General features: G+C 43.2%; 1 protein-coding gene across 4 annotated transcripts in view; it reads left to right on the top strand.

Annotated features, from left to right (window-relative positions):
* Nucleotides 1-15,742, top strand: part of KIAA1549L (KIAA1549 like) — a 104,348-nt gene that overhangs the window by 37,914 nt on the left and 50,692 nt on the right. For all 4 annotated transcript variants that reach the window (XM_075065201.1, XM_075065200.1, XM_032769828.2 and 1 more), the window contains one exon: nucleotides 5,131-5,258. In XM_075065201.1, coding sequence (XP_074921302.1) covers nucleotides 5,131-5,258 — 128 coding nt within the window. The remainder of the gene's footprint in view (nucleotides 1-5,130; nucleotides 5,259-15,742) is intronic.

The raw sequence follows: 15,742 nt of genomic DNA, 5'->3' as shown, positions 1-15,742 counted from the left end.
GAGGTTTGTGATGGGGCAATTCATTCTACATTCAGGGACTGGCCCCAAGAAAGTTCTTTCTGCTGCACAGACAAGCTTTATCCTTTTTGTAGAGGATTCCATTGTGCCTGAGGAGCAGAGTTCTCAACTACACACAGTCTTTGTTCTGGAGCTTAGGAAATCTTTTAGATATCCTGGGCCCAGGCCACTGGGTGCCTTCCAAATAGGGACTGAAACCTTGAACTCAAAGCAAAATTCTATAGGAAGCCAGGGTAGGGAGTGGAAGACAGAAGTGATGTGTCAATGGAAGCCTGCATGGCTGAGGAGATTTCCTGTGGTATTCTGTATTAGTTGAAGTTTTCTAATTGCTGAAGGCTTCATGCCTAGGTGTATCACGTTATTATAGTCCAGACAAGAGGTGATTAATAAGTAAGACCAAGTCATTTTCCACATGGATGGGACAGAATCTTTTAGCCAACCAAAGTTGGCAGAAAGCATTATTTGCACCTGTTGCTATGTGAGAGCTTAGTGTCAGCGAGGAATCTGTAGAGCACTCTTAGGCTACGACTCTTAATTGGCCAATTGCAGATCTGTACCTTCAACATAGGAGACTGCACAGTGGATGCAAGTGCTTTATCAACCAAACTTGCAGTGTCAAAGAAAGAAATCAAGTTTGCTTGATAAGACCTGTTTTCCATCAAACCATTTTGACAGAAATTTATCATATTCCTGTCTTTACTCATTAGTAACTGAATCCATCAGCTTTTCCATTATTTTGCCTGGGATTGATGTCAGGCTAACTGGACTTTAGATAGCTAGGTCATACCACTTCTACATTTTGAATATTGGCACAAGATCAGTTCTCTTCCAGTCTTCTGGAATTTCCTGCGATTCAAAAATTTATTTTTGGTGGGCCACAGCTCTCCTTTATCGGTGACTGGGGTGTGAGCAGTTGTGCCTAGTGTTTGGAGTAGGCATCAATCGCTCAGAGTCCGGGATCAGAAGCAGAGTCAGAGGCCAGACTTCAGAGCCAAGGGTCAGAGGAGAAGCCAGGAATTGGAGCTGAGGGTCAAAACCAAGTTTCCAGGAGTGAGACAAGACAGGAGCAAGGCTGAGTCCAATTCAGGCGCAAGGCTGGGAACAAGCAGGTGCAGAAGCTATGGCAGCCATGGGCAAATGCTTTAAGCAGCTGCTGAACTGCTGCTGCTGGCTGTAAGAGTTGATCTATGCCAACCAATCAGGCGGTGCAGCCAATTAGGTTGACTACTACAGGCCAGCTGTGCTTGTTAGGTTGCCTGGAGACTACCTCCGCTGCAGGCCCTGATGCCTGACATCCTTAGCCAACTCTGAGTACATGTGGGTGCATGTTATTAGGGCTAGCTGATGGGCTGGAAAGTAGTTTGGCAGCCTCATATGATACAAATAGCATAAATATTTATGGAACAATTTCTGCATCAACATTAGCCATTTTACCATCTCCATCTAGTAACATGCCTGTATCCTTGCTAGGATTTCTTTAGTTCTTACTATTCTTTAAAAATTCCTTATTGTCCTTAGCCCTGCCAGCCATGCTTTGTCTTTAGCTATGCAAAGCAATTTTCTACACTTTATAACTTGTAATTTATATTGATTGCTGACTATTCCCCTTGTTTCCCATATATTAGCTTTTTATTTCTAATTGCTGCTTCCATTTCCCCACTGAATTAGGGTGGACTCTTACCCAACATTGATGTTTTTCTTGATTGTGGAATTGTGGCTTTTTGTTCATCTCATAAATTCTCTTCTTTAAGAACTCCTTATTTTCATTCACTTTTTTCTGTCTAAATCTTTTTCACCCAGTCAATATCATTCATAATTTTCCTCACTTTCAAGAAATCAGCCGTCTTGAAGCACCAAGTATGTAGTTACTGGTTGGACCTTTCCTCTGTTTGCCCAGAATTTGTAATCAGGTCATGCTTGCTTGTTCCTAGGCAACCACCAACATGCAATCCAGTGATTAATTCATCTTTGTCATAATGAGGACCAAAATGGTTATGTTGGGTGCAGTGCCTTCAGTGTTAGAATATTATCATCTATAACTTGTAATAAGTGGAATGATGCTTTTATTACTGGCTACAATACACCTCCAGCGTATATCTCCCAAATTGAACTCCCTTATAACAGCAATGTTCTGTCAACACACAGTAGTTCTTAAGGAATAACTCAACCTGTTAAAATAAATAAATAAATGGAGATATACCTATCTCCTAGAACTGGAAGACACCTCAAAAGGTCATCAAGTCCAGCCCCCTGCCTTCACTAGCAGGACCAAGTACTGATTTTTCCCCACATCCCTAAGTGGCCCCCTAAAGGATTGAACTCACAACCCGGGGTTTGAAGGATTGAACTCACAACTGTGTTCTCTGGTTTGATTCAGTGGACTGTATACCCGACCCCACCAGACCCTGTCCTGTGCTTTGTTAGTTAGCACATTGATCCAGATGCATTCAAGGTCTTGTGGTTCTGAGTTATCAATAACTGGAAAACAAGTATCTATACTGTAAAGTGCCTCCTTTCCTCCCACTCCCCCATTTTTACCCCCTCTATTCTTCCTAAATGGGTTATTACTAATTATGTGACACGTGCCACCGGGTAGGCCAGTTATGTACGTTTTTTTCCTTCATCGATGAACATTTCTAATTCTTCTTACTTGCTATCCAGACTTCTTCCATTGGTATTTAAGCAGTTGACAAATTTATTCTTTGCCACATCAGTTCAATTTGTTCATGGCATCTTGAGTTTGAGATTTATACCACACTTGCCTCCTTATCACCCTCCTCTTGAGTTGGTAGTTTAATGTCCATCCCACTTGTACAGCTTCTTCTTCCACTGAAATGTGGCCCAATGTTCAACAAAGCAAAACCTTCCAACTCACACACATCATGCAGCCAACAGTTCTACTCCAGTATCTTCTGCCTTCTGTCTTACCTGCTCATTGGACCAGTAGGCTCTTTGAGAAGATTGGACTTCCCTTTTCTTCCTTTACAAATCATATCCTCACTCCAGGGAGATGGCACATCATCCTATTGTCTTTGTGTCCCTTGCTGAACTCTATTGGCTCTTCTTAATATGGAGCCACCAATGTTGATTGTTTGCATTCTTAGAAGGTTTGAAGAACCTCTCTTAATTGCTGCTTATTTCATACTGCAAGGATCCCACTCAGGTATGTCCTGTATAGCTTTCTGTTTCAGTCCTACAGAGACAAGCTGTTATGTCATTGACTTGCTCAGTATCTGAAAATGTTTTGATACTTCAATTTGAGTTGAATGCAACTTGCCTCTTTCCCCTCTTGGTTACAAATTGCCTGTCCACTTCTTTGGTTTCTACTCTCTCCAGTTCCCTTATTAATGATCTATCCCCTTGTGGCATCTGTGAGAATAATTTCCGAATCTGGTAGTCCAAGAAGTCTTTTGGTTCTCAGATGCTGCACAATGTTGCAGCTTGTGCTTCCAGTCAATGTATCTTCTCCTCCACCAGCTTGCATTTCATACATGAGAAATCTATTTGGCCTTCCTGCAGAAAGGAAAACATAGTACATCCAAGGCAGGTCACAGCAATTGTTCTTTCACTATCCATATCTGCTCCCTGGTGTAGTGTAGAGCCATACTTAAAACAGGAGTCAGATTCCCTCTCTAAAGCCTCATTGAAACTGACCCAGTTTGCTACTATTCCTGTTTGCCTGGCAGTTGACTAGTATCACTGCTCAGTCTCTTCCCTCAGAAACAGGGAGGGAATTACCACTCAGACTTCAAACACTGGTTTGGTTCAAAGCCACAAGGGTCCAACTGACAAGGCTTTCACTGAGAGACAAACAGACCTTTCTCAGCTGGTGAGTTCGAGTCCAAAGCTCAGCCATACAACACTCATGCAGAACAACCAACCAACAGATGGTACAACTACAACACCTGCCTCCAAGTCCTTCTATCTGCAAGCATAGACCCATAGCTTCACACTCCAAAACACCCGTTTGCCACTCCTGTTGCTCTGCTAAAGGTTGTCTGGGGCAGGTGGGTGGGGTCTATGGAGAGAGGGAGGGAGAAGGGCTAGTGACATGGGCCACGATTTTTCACAAAGAATAAGTTTCAGGTCAGGAAGTTCCATGCCTCAGGTACATCACAGCTTAATGGTTGTTGGGACAGGTCACTTGGGATGATCTGAGACTTATTTTATCACGTGTAGCCTACCAAACCCCAGCTCCTTATTCAAACTCCATATTCAAAATGGAAGAGGGGAGAGAGGGGTGCCATTTGGCAGCACAGCATGCAGGAACAAAAGCTTTCATTAGAGGAGAGACTTATATCAGATCATTCAGAACAAGCTGACAGTTGCAGGGCTGTATCACTTGGGGTGACCCAAGATGCTCTTTGGTACAAACAGCCAATCAAAACCCAACTTCTTAATCAAGCCCTGTGTACTGTATGGAAGTGGAGATGTGACAGCAACCAGTCCAACCCCAGTTCCTTATTTGGTCATTTCTTTAACAAAGAAGTAATTAGTAATATGATTGAATAAGATAAAAAATTAATATGATGAATTTTCTAAACATTTAATCTAACACTGATTTATTTTTAAATAGTTTTGCCCTTTGAATAAGGAATGGGGAGCCATGACTAAAGAGCTGGTACCATGATTAAGGAACTGGGAATAAGGAACCAATTTCGGCATCGTCTGACAAAACCTGTGAACCCAGATGCAGACTAAATTGGGGAAAAGTGCTTCCAATGAATCTGTTTAGCCATGTTGATGAAATAATTGTCATTAAAAATGATCTGCTTTATTTGAACTGCTTAATGGATGGCAAACAAATGATGTCTTCTTTTACCTTTTGCATTATTTTCCTGTGTCTTTTTGGGCTCATGTAGGAAAAATAATCAGTTCTGATTTCACTGAAATCCTCTTCAGGACTGAGCCTACATAAAAGTAAATTTTTAATATTGTAAGTGCATCTCTGCTTTCATTGTGTTTCTGTTGTGTGGCTTATTTCCTATCTGTTTTGTGTCCAAAATCAGACTTGAAAAGCCAATGATGCAAACTGTGCAAATGAAATAACCTTGAAATGAGGTTTATATAGATGAAACTTACAGTCTTCTTTGTTGCTATGGTTACTTACAGCAGGTCGCCTAGTCAGAATGGTTCTGTCATCAGCAACGAATCAGAAAAGCCCAGTTCAGGGAGAAGCTCTTCACAGAAAGTAATGGTACAGCAGAAAATGACAAAAGATGAGGGAAGAAGGAGAAATGGTGAGAAGTATTTCCTGATGAAAGACCTACTGTATGTCTGCAGTTACTTCCACAGATATACCAACACAGAGACATGCCATGTTGAATTTCTCCTCCACCTTTGTCATACACTTACTAGTCCTTCATGCATCTATTCTTGTTTATAGCTTCTCTTTTTCTTCTGTGCTGTAATACACTATGCCTTCCCTAAATCTGACATGGAACCATTTGATGTTTGCACAGTTCTATGGGCCTTCATAAGCCTTTACTGATTTTAGCAGCAAACCAATTAAATGAAATGTAGTGCTTTTTGGTAGGATAAACGGGGTTTGGTGTTTCTCTGTGTATGCTCTAGGACACTAATTTCAATTGCTGCTGCCTCTCAGCTTGCCCAGATCTGATAAAGTACATTCATCAGGTAACAGTTTTTTGTGAAAGGGTATGAGGCTTCAATGCTCTCTATTATCCTCTTCCTTTTTGCTGTCTCTTTGCTAATGGGCTCAGTGACAGCTCTTCCTGGTACTAAGAGTCTAATGCTGCACTAGACTTTGTTTACCAGTCCTTTGTGATGATGTGGATCTCGTGATTTAAAGTGTATAAGGTGTTGGATTTTAATAAGTGTTGGATTTTAATTCCCTACTGTTTTTGCTTTTTTGCTTCTTCCTCTTCAGTTTTAGCCCTGTGTTCATAGCCTTGTGAAGCCAGACTCTGGGTGAGACATAACGATTGCTTCTAGAGGGGGAGAATTAAAATACACGTGACCTGCTAAGGTTCTGTCACAGGCACAAGAAGATAATTCCTGCTTTGTTCATGATATTGCAGGGAGGGAATGGGAAGCTGAAGCAAACAGAAAATCTTAATACAAACCTCTAACCCCTCCCTACTTCAGTAAATCAGTTGTGTAGTCTCTTTGGTGCTTATGATACAAATGGCATACAATTATAACATCTCCCTGTGGTGATCCTTACATGTGATATAAAATGCAGTGTGACTTAAATATCATCTGTTTAACAAAAGCATAATACCATATACACAGATACATAGAACAGCAGACAAACTCTATGTTCTGTATGGCAAAACTGCACTGCATTTTTTATTCCTTCTGCAGTTTCTGTGTATTTAGTAGCAGTGCATTCTACAGGGGCTACAGTATTGATACAATCGAAATGTTCCCTTTTAAAATGACTTTATTATGCATGTCATAAATCAATGCAAAGAACACATTCCTTTTCTTTGAGTTGCATGCTCATACTATTTGGATTATTTTCTGCTGACAAAGCTGTGATTTTACTAATAAGATCCCCAATCCAGCAATCACACCCTGTCAGCTGCTCTTGGGGAAGTCTCTCTAGGGGTCCCAGCTTTCTCCTAACTGGTCCCCCTTCAATTCATCAAGATTAGACCACTCTGTAACCTCTTAACTTAAACTGAGTCTATCAGCCCTTAAACTCCTTTTGTCTCCTTGTCAGTTTCTCAGAGGCAGCCTGGAATGGGGCTGTTGCCCCTCTGCTATCTAAGGCCTTTCTGCCTCCCTTCGCTCTCTGTTATCTCTCTTTTATAGCTGGGCTTGTTTTCTTTTTTGGTCACAGCTGTGGGTGCATATCTTCAAGACTGGCAGTTCTGGCGGGGGTGTGGTCAGCTTGCAAGCAGAGAAGACACTTCTCTCCCTTCTGCCCATGCTCAGTGTGGGATTTGTAAACCCAGTTACACACCGATTCTGAAGGACTCCTGCACTTGTATGTTGCTCCACTAAAGGCAATGAGGTCCTCTACTTGCATACTCCTGGGGCAATTCTGAGCCCCAAAATTAAAAATTCTGGGCACAATATTTTAAAATTCTGGATACTATATTTGTCAAAATAACACAATATAATCATGCCAGTTTCAATAATTCTGGTAATTTATTTCAAAATATCTCCCAGCAAGTATGTCTGTAACAATATAAACAAAACAAAAAGATTCAGGAAATGATTTTTTTTGACAAATAGATTCCCTCTTAGGCATATTAATACAGAACGTTGAGTAGTTCATTTGAACTACAACACAGAAATGTATTTCCTGCACCCCCAGAAGCATTGCAAATGATTGGGGAAGTCAGGGTAATGGAGGAGCTGAGGGAGAGGGAAGGAGCCTGGAAGTGAGCTTGGATGGTTGTTGTTGGGAGAAGTATGGAACAGGTTTTTTTGAAGGCAGGGGAAGGATTGTTTGAGAGTGGGGGAACCTCCCCCATGCAGACCCCGGCTGACCCCTAGCCTCTCCCATTCAGCGAGGCATGTCTGCCCTTGTCCCCATGTGTCCCTGTAGTCCCCTACCCCTTGTCCCCATGTGTCCCTGCACTCCCCTTCCCATGTGGCCCTACAGCCCCCCCCCCCGCACTGAGACCCTGGCTCAATGCTGTTACCTCACTATCTTCTGTGCCCGTGCTGCAGACTGTGTCCCCACTAGCCTTTCTGAACCCCAGTCTGTGAGCCCGCCCCCAACAGCCTCGTGTGCTCCACTCTGTGCGTGCCATGGCTCCTCACTTTCCTCTGCTGTGAGGAACGCAGTCTCTTTCCCCACTCCCCTGCCAGCTGCTGCCCTCTCTTCTGATGCCAAGGCAGCCTCTGCTGGGCAAAAGGTGTAATTGCAGAGCTACTCCAGCGGAATCTATGTTCTGTGAAGAAAAAAAAAATCTACAGGGGACATGAATTCTGCATGTGCAGTGTTGCATAGATTTTCCCCAGGAGTAACTTGCAGGATTGGTGCCAAAATATTTTACAGCCCATATAAAACAAGCTGTGTTAGACAACAATCTATACATTTTTCTTAATGTCAAAATCGCTTTCCTAATGTTTCAAATATTGCTTGTTTTATAGTACAAAAATGTTGGTGGTTTCTAGAGTTAAATATTGTATTTCCAGGCTATGCTTTTTTTCTACATGAGAGACCATTCAGTCAAACACAACTTCATTTATTGTTCATTTATCTAGTCAAAAATATTGTAGTGGGGGTATTATATTTGGTTTTCTGTAGAATGTTAGGTTTTAAATCATCAAAGAAAATTGGTGAGAACTTTCAGTTCTTTCTTAAACATTTCACTAATACTTAACATACTCTGTACTGATCAGAATTCTAGTGCATCGGCAGAATAGCTGTCTAAAGGAAACCTGCAATACTGTATAAGACAATACATACCTTTTATTTAAAATCTCCATTTAGGTGAATTTTAGCTTACCCATTATTAGCAAACAATGACTTTGTGCTTTTCAAACTGTACTGGAAAACTAACAGCTGCCATATTCTCTTGTGTATTTGACACTGCTTTCTCCTGTCCTTCCAACAGCAACCTCAGCTAGCTAAGATAATGCAAGGGAACTGTCTAGGGCTGAATATTTTTCCATTAGGTGGCAGAGTAGCAGTGGAGCTCATTTATAGCCACTATTACTGCAATGCTAAAGTTGCAATAGCCATTGCTGCTTGTATGCCCCTGAACCCTCTACTGAGAGGCCATTGGCTAGTGGATCTATGTAGCAATGGATCTACTGCCTGTAACTTCCCTAACAACTCTGTATTTGGGGAACAGGGGCATGATTTTCCCTTAAGTAAAATAATTATGTTGATCAGAAATTATAAATGATTAATGAAGAGCCAGATCATATCCCCCACTCTGTCAGTGCTCACATCACACCCTTTCAGAATGGAAAAGGGCTTCAGCAGTCTTCAGAGGATGATCTCCCTCACTTCCCTGGATCCTGCAGAAAGTACTTCAGGGGTCTCCAGGATGCACACATTGGGGGGAGGAGGGGTTGAGAGTGGGCAGTCAGAGTATACACATCATTCCCCCACCAGCTCTGTGGTGGATATACCCATTTAATAGGGTTCCCTGATGCCACCCTAACAGCACAGTTCCACAGAGGAAAGATGTTGGGGGTCATAGTCAGGCATGGGAGGTACTAGGCCTCCCACTCATCACCTGCAATCCTGCAGAGTTTGGGGCCAGCCCTACAGTGCTTTTCTTTGGGGGGGGGGGAGAATCTTCCCCTTCTGATAGAACAATTGGAGACAGCTATCCATGAAGATTCCTTCCTATTTAGCCCCTCAGAAGGGGAAAATCATGCTCTAAAATGCCAAGTTTGGGTTATTGATATTACAGGCATATTATTTTTTCAGTTTAAAAAAGCAAAGCAATAAGCCATCATATTCTTCATGTAATGTTTGTCATATTTCCCTGTGCTATGATTTCAGACATTGCTGTCATCTGTAGTATTGTTCTTATTGCAGAACTTTATCTTTATCCAAGATAATTAGCATAGGAATAATGTGTCAGCTATTTATCCTTCCAGTTTAACAAAGAGGCTGTTTTTCTTTTAGATTGCTCCAGCTATTCAGCGTGATTGTAGCCTGACACCCCTAATCGCCATGTTAGGAAAAGGGGCACATATTTTCTCCCCTGAAAATCAGCATCTTAAAATTGGAATGAATCCCTTGCTAGTCACATGGTTGATTTGGGAACCCCAAGTTAGATTGGCTCATTAGTTGCCATAGTTACAAACCAATTTTAGATTCTGTCCTCACTGAAACTCAGTTATACAGGAAAATGACAGGACTGGGTGTTTGTTTAATAGATAAACTCTATTTGTCTTCTTTCAAAACCTACCCATAATTCACGCCTACAGTATTTCAGCGCTGCAAGTGAACAAACAGCAAATATGAAATCAGGATATATAAAAAGTCTTGATTGAAGGAACTGATATTATGGAGGCTTCAGCAGGGACGCTATAGCTGAGGTGGTGTTTCAGTTTCTACAGAAAATTGGGCTAAAATCCCTCTTATTTTGGACTTTAATGATCAAACTCAACTTTTTGTAGGAAAACTGAATTTTTTTCAGTCAGTCTTTGATGAAGAATTATTTTTAAGATGATCCTTTTTGCAATTTTGAACCTTATTCTATTTACTTTGAGTTCTTCTCACTTAAAAAAAAAAATTGCACAGGCTTCAGACTTCACCCAGCAAATCATCTTTACAATCTCTTGGACGTAGTCTAGCTATTGGGACTGGAAATAACATTTAATAGCCTTTGCTCTAATTTGTCACAGCTGATTTAGTAAATGTGACACTCCGTACAGATCAGGAGACTTAAGAAAAAGTGCCTATATATTTCCACAGGAGGAATAAACATTGAGAAGAGAACCCACATGGGTGAGCAAGCAAGGTTGGGAGGGGCAGAAGTGCAGTAGAAGACATGGGAATGGTAGTACTCCCCAGTCTTCTCTACCAGAGAGACTGGGTATGGCTTGGGAAGGTGGGGAGCGAATCCCTGTACTCACATCCAGATCAGCTGAGCTGTTCCCTGGCTCATCATACACCAGCCAATTAAGGTTTCATGGAGAACCTTAATTCTGGCATTTTCCTAACTTATGAGTGCTTGATTTTTTCAATTGTAGTTCTCATATAACATAGGTTTTCTTGTGTGTAACTTCCTAGTTTTTTAAAAAAGCAAATTGAAAAAATAGAAATTCCATCATGTGGAATAATATTTACACCAACGTAGAACACCAGCAGAGTTGGAACCTTTAGATCACCTGCCACTTTAGCTAATGGAGCAAAACAGAAGAAGTAGGTTATCATTCTCCATGTGGACCCGCATTAGAGTGTAATGAGACACTAGGCACAGACCCTTCTGCCCCTGTTCCCACCCCCTCATTCTTTCCTTTCTGCCCTGTCCCAGTCCTCTCTTCTCCTCCCCCAACTTCTCATCCCAGTTGCAGTCTCCTTGCCTAACCAGTCGCAATCTCCCACCTTGGACTTCCTGTCTAAGTCCCAATCTTCTCCCTGCTATTTACCAGCCTCCTTTCTCTTCCTCTCATGCTAGTCTGTTTTCTTCCCACCTACAGGCTATTTGCCCAGCCAGGACCAGTGCCCCATCCCCAGGCTTCTAATCTGATCTGTCCCTTGTTCATTTCCCCCTTTTCCCAGTGGCTCCTTGTCCCAAACTCCCATGCTCAGCCGGTCCAGGTTTCTACTCCTTCCCCCCAAATTGCTCATCCAGTCTCTCACCCTGACTCTCAGTTAGGGTGACCAGATGTCCCGATTTTATAGGGACAGTCCCAATATTTGACACTTTTTCTTCTATGGGTGCTGATTACTCCCCACTCCCATCCCAATTTTTCACACTTGCTCTCTGGTCACCCTACTCCCAGTTAGTTTCCTGCTGCATGCCTCCAGGCTCCTGACCCCAACCTACTCCCTCTGTTGTCTCCCCCATCCATTTCAGCTCTTGTTATCTCTGTGTTTGAATTATGCTGCCTGGGTCCCAGCAGGGGAAGCACTGAGAGCTCTGGACACAGACTGTCTGCTGTCTGACCAGTGCCTAAGTGGGGACATCCTTTGTAAAACTTTTCCGCGCACTTTCCTGAGTGTTGTATTGCACGTGAAAGTCCCACAAGTGGCAATATGCGGAGGCCATCTTGATGTAGAAAGAAAGGTTATTTTTCAGTTGCTCGTTGTCTGGAAATGTTGCCTCAGAATATTCATACTACCAGCCTGTTGTCATCTTTGCTTCTGAGTTCCTCTCTTGGGCTCACCAGAAGGAACTGGGCGTGGCTGGGAACCACACAGACCTCCAAACTCTTGGTACCATAAACTGGGGGTACTTATAGTCCCAATGGGCACTATATTTCTGAAAGATTCCTGAAACTCAGCAGTACTAGGGCCACATCCCACAAGTGTGAATGTGCAGAGGGAATGTTCTTAAAGAGCCATGTTTACTACTGTAAGTAAGCTTTCTTTCTTTCTCCCTCATGGGCATTTGATGCTCCATGAACCATTATGAGCTCCTCATCTTCAAAGCACAGAAGCTCCTCTCTCTTTTAAAAGAACTAGTCTCTCTCTAGTTTCACAGTGTACTACTAGCAGGTTGAGCAGCTGAGAGAACAGATTCCATCCCCAGCTCCCTAGTATCTCACCTCCACTTCAAGAATCAGGAGGTTTTTCTGGATCTCTCCTCTATCTTGGGGGAGGAGATTTTTCCATAATATTTCCCCCTCCATTTTGGTGCTCCCCTGGTAAGGAGAGGATCAATGGAGAACAGGAATGTGCAAGATCTAGTGCTAGAGGAAAAAACCTGGAAATGTAGAAGGCCCAGCTGCACAAAATTCACTGCCTCCCAATGTGGCTGCCAAGTTTTAAGCTCCCTGAGGCAAAAAAATCAGTAACCTGATCTGGCTTTGCAGAATCTCCAAGCCAGATCTCTGGCTGAATGCTCCAGACAGAGGTGAAACATGGCAGCAAAGTTTTACTCCAACAGCACAAATGTGTCAGGCAAGCCTTAAGCTGCTTGGGGTAGAAACTTAATTGCAGGAGATGACATTTTTGGAAGCAACAAGCCAGATCTCCTTTGCTATATTTGCTCTTTGGTTCTCTGACTCCTGCAAGTTTTGAAACAAAAAACACATTTAAAAAAAAAAATCCAGGTGGCTCAAATTCCCCATATTTGTTACCAGTTACTATTACATCTGGACAGGGAGAAGATTCTGTTCATTGATCCTGTTTTCCTTAGTTCCTGTAGATGTGGGTTTGTGAAATGTGGCATAGTCTTCCATTTCCCCATTCTTTTACTACTCCCTCCACTGCCTTTTCCTCAAGTAGTCAGTAGAGCAGTCTAGCTGTACAACCAGCCTGCTCTTCCCCTTGCTCCTCTCTCAAGAGTGAGACAACCCAGTCTTCCATTTTACCACTGCTTTCTCTTTTTTTTCAGGATGCAGCAGAGCAATCTAACTCTTTCAACTAGCTTGTCAGTGTCAATGAATCTTCTGTTTTGACTCTAATGAGTTAGTGTGGGCTTGACCCAGGCTGCATTTTTTACTACTCCTGCTGATTGCTTTTCTTCCCAATGCAGCGAAGGACCCTATCCTTTACAGCCAGCCTACCTATTCTACCAACACAGCCAAAATCTGCAAACTGAGGTGTGATTAAGCTTTTCTCTTTCCAGTTTCTGTTTATTCCCAGATTGCCCTAATCTGCCATTTTATTGAGCATGACTGAAGCTTTCAGCTAAGTGACAAAGCTGAGAGTATCTGGTTGCTCACAGTTTAGGTCTGCCAAAGGGTAATCCAAATGGCTGTGATCCTGCACTAAAATATCATCAGTAAGGGAGAAGAATGCACCGTTTTGTTGCCCAGCTGCAAAATCACTTCAGCAAGTGTTTAAAGTTCACAAACTTCAAGGATAACTGCTGGCTTGGCTCTCCTCCCCTCCCCTCCCCATCTTCTCAGCTCCTGCTTCTATATATAATGGCACAACAGAATGAGAACTAAATCACTGAGACCTCAAACAATTAATAGAAACATAGTGGTCCAGATACCCACAATCTCTGATTACTGCAGATGTCAGTGCAGCATTCCTGAACACCTTCAGACTCCCTGACTAACAGCCCCTGAGGCTCTTGGCTTGGACCCTGAGGGTATGTCTTCACAGTGGGTGACAGCCCAGGGCAGTAAGTCTCAGATCCCAGGTTGACAGACACGAGCTTGCAATACTGTGCTAAAAATAGCTGTGGAGATGTTGTGGCTTGGGCTGAAGCTCAGGCTCTGAAGTCTAGGGAGGGAGTCGGCTTCAGAGCCTGAGCCATAACGTCTACACAGCTATTTTTAGTGCTGTAGCCCGCGTGCAAGTCTCTTGTCTCAGGCCCTGAGACATGCTGCTGTGGGATGTGTAGATCCACCCTAAGAGGCTTTGCTTCCTAGAGCATGAATATTCAGGAGGACTCATGGACTTCCTGCTCATTTCTATAAACTGTCCGATAATCTGAGCATTTCAGGGGATATGGAGATCCTGGAATTCTTGGTGCTTTTGAAAAAGACAAAGATCCCATTTTTTGCCTCTCAATCAGGGAGGATATTGGAGATACTGAATACAGTATACTGGAGTTCTTTCTAGGTGGACTTTTGATTGTGTCTGAGTCCTAGCTTCCTGAAGGTCCAAGTCTGTTAGAAACTTCATAGCACATGTGTAACCGGGTGGGACTCACCCTGCAGCGCCTCCTGCTGGTCACTTTGGGAATTAGCTCAAACTTCCAGCACAGAGTGCACTCTGCAGGCCGGTGATCCGCCTGCTGGCATCTGGTGCCGTGCCCCTCCCTGGACCCCAGTGCCCCTTTTACATGGGGTTCTGCCCCCTGGCAGTAACCCCTTTCTCTTAGGGGTCCCCCCCCAGGAATCCCCCCCTCTATTCCCACTTTGCCTCAGGGTCTTGGCAACTGTCCAGTCATTAGCTAGCCCCACGCCCTGGGGCAGATTGCAGTATTAGCCTCTCATCATTGGCAAAGGGGTTTGGGCCTGCTTCCTTGACCTACCCCTGGGTTGCTTCCTGCAACCCCAGTACCTCCTGGCCTACTCCTAGGCCACAGCCTGGGGCTTTTCAGGCAGGAGCTCCCCGGCTCTGCTGCCTTCCCCAGCCCTGCTTCACCCTAGGTCCCTTGTCTCAGCAGCCAGGCTCTTCTCTCTCTGAACACACAGAGAGACTCCCTGGGCTCCTGGCTTCTCTGCCCTTTTATAATGGCCTGTGGCTCAGTTTGGGGCATGGCCCCAGCTGCTGCCACTTCCCCCAATCAGCCCAGCTCAAAAGGCTGCTTGTTCCAGCCCCAGCCCCTTTCCTGGGCTGTTTTTAACCCCTTCAGGGCCGGAGCAGAGATCCACTCTGCTACAGCATGTCTTCCACTTCCAGCTCTTTTTGGCAATTTCACAATTTCTTGAAACTATGTCTCTTTTCAGAGACATTGTTGTCAGGAATCTGGGAGAATGATTTGTTGCTTCAGGTGACCTCTGAACCTTCTCTTTTGAATATATAAAGGAGTCTTCTCTGTACTTTCTGTTAATTCTTTTCCTGTTAGCAATTTTATTGTCTGGAGAATTAGTAAATAAATCTGGGGGGCTGTCCATCTAGAATCCTTATGTGCAGTTGCCAGATGAGGTAATTATCAGGCTTGCCCCAGAATTTTCTATCCACCAAAATCATGTTTTTCACTTGATATATTCTATTTACTTGCTTTCCATAACTAGGAGAAGTGGTTGAAGCATTCAAATTCTGTTTACATAAACTAACCCTTGAAGAAAATTTTAGGATTAGTCTGGTGATCTGTGAAAAGGTTCAAAGCATCCATATCCATTATTTCCAGGTGGATACATTCAGGAGTTTGTCAGGACTACAGATTAGTCACAGAAGAGCCCCCTACTTTTCTGATAACTCATTTAGTCAGGCATGTGGCCACTTTGTGGGCAGATCAGCACAGGGCTTCATCAAGCAATTTGCCACATGGCTACCTGGTCTTCAGTGCATTCTTTTATCTATTGCTCTAAAACAGATGTTATCTTTGACCCCGTCTACACTGCGCCTTAAATTCGAATTTAACAGCGTTAATTCGAATTAATGGTGCACCTGTCCACACTACACCGCCCTGTAATTCGAATTAAAGGGCTATTTAAATCGATTTTAGTACTCCTTCAAAACCACAGGAGTAACCCTAAAATC

This window comes from Chelonoidis abingdonii, chromosome 4 (assembly GCF_003597395.2).
Source record: "Chelonoidis abingdonii isolate Lonesome George chromosome 4, CheloAbing_2.0, whole genome shotgun sequence".
Lineage (NCBI taxonomy): Eukaryota > Metazoa > Chordata > Testudines > Testudinidae > Chelonoidis > Chelonoidis abingdonii.
The sequence above is the reverse complement of the archived record's forward strand: the minus strand, read 5'-3'. Positions and strand labels throughout refer to the sequence as shown.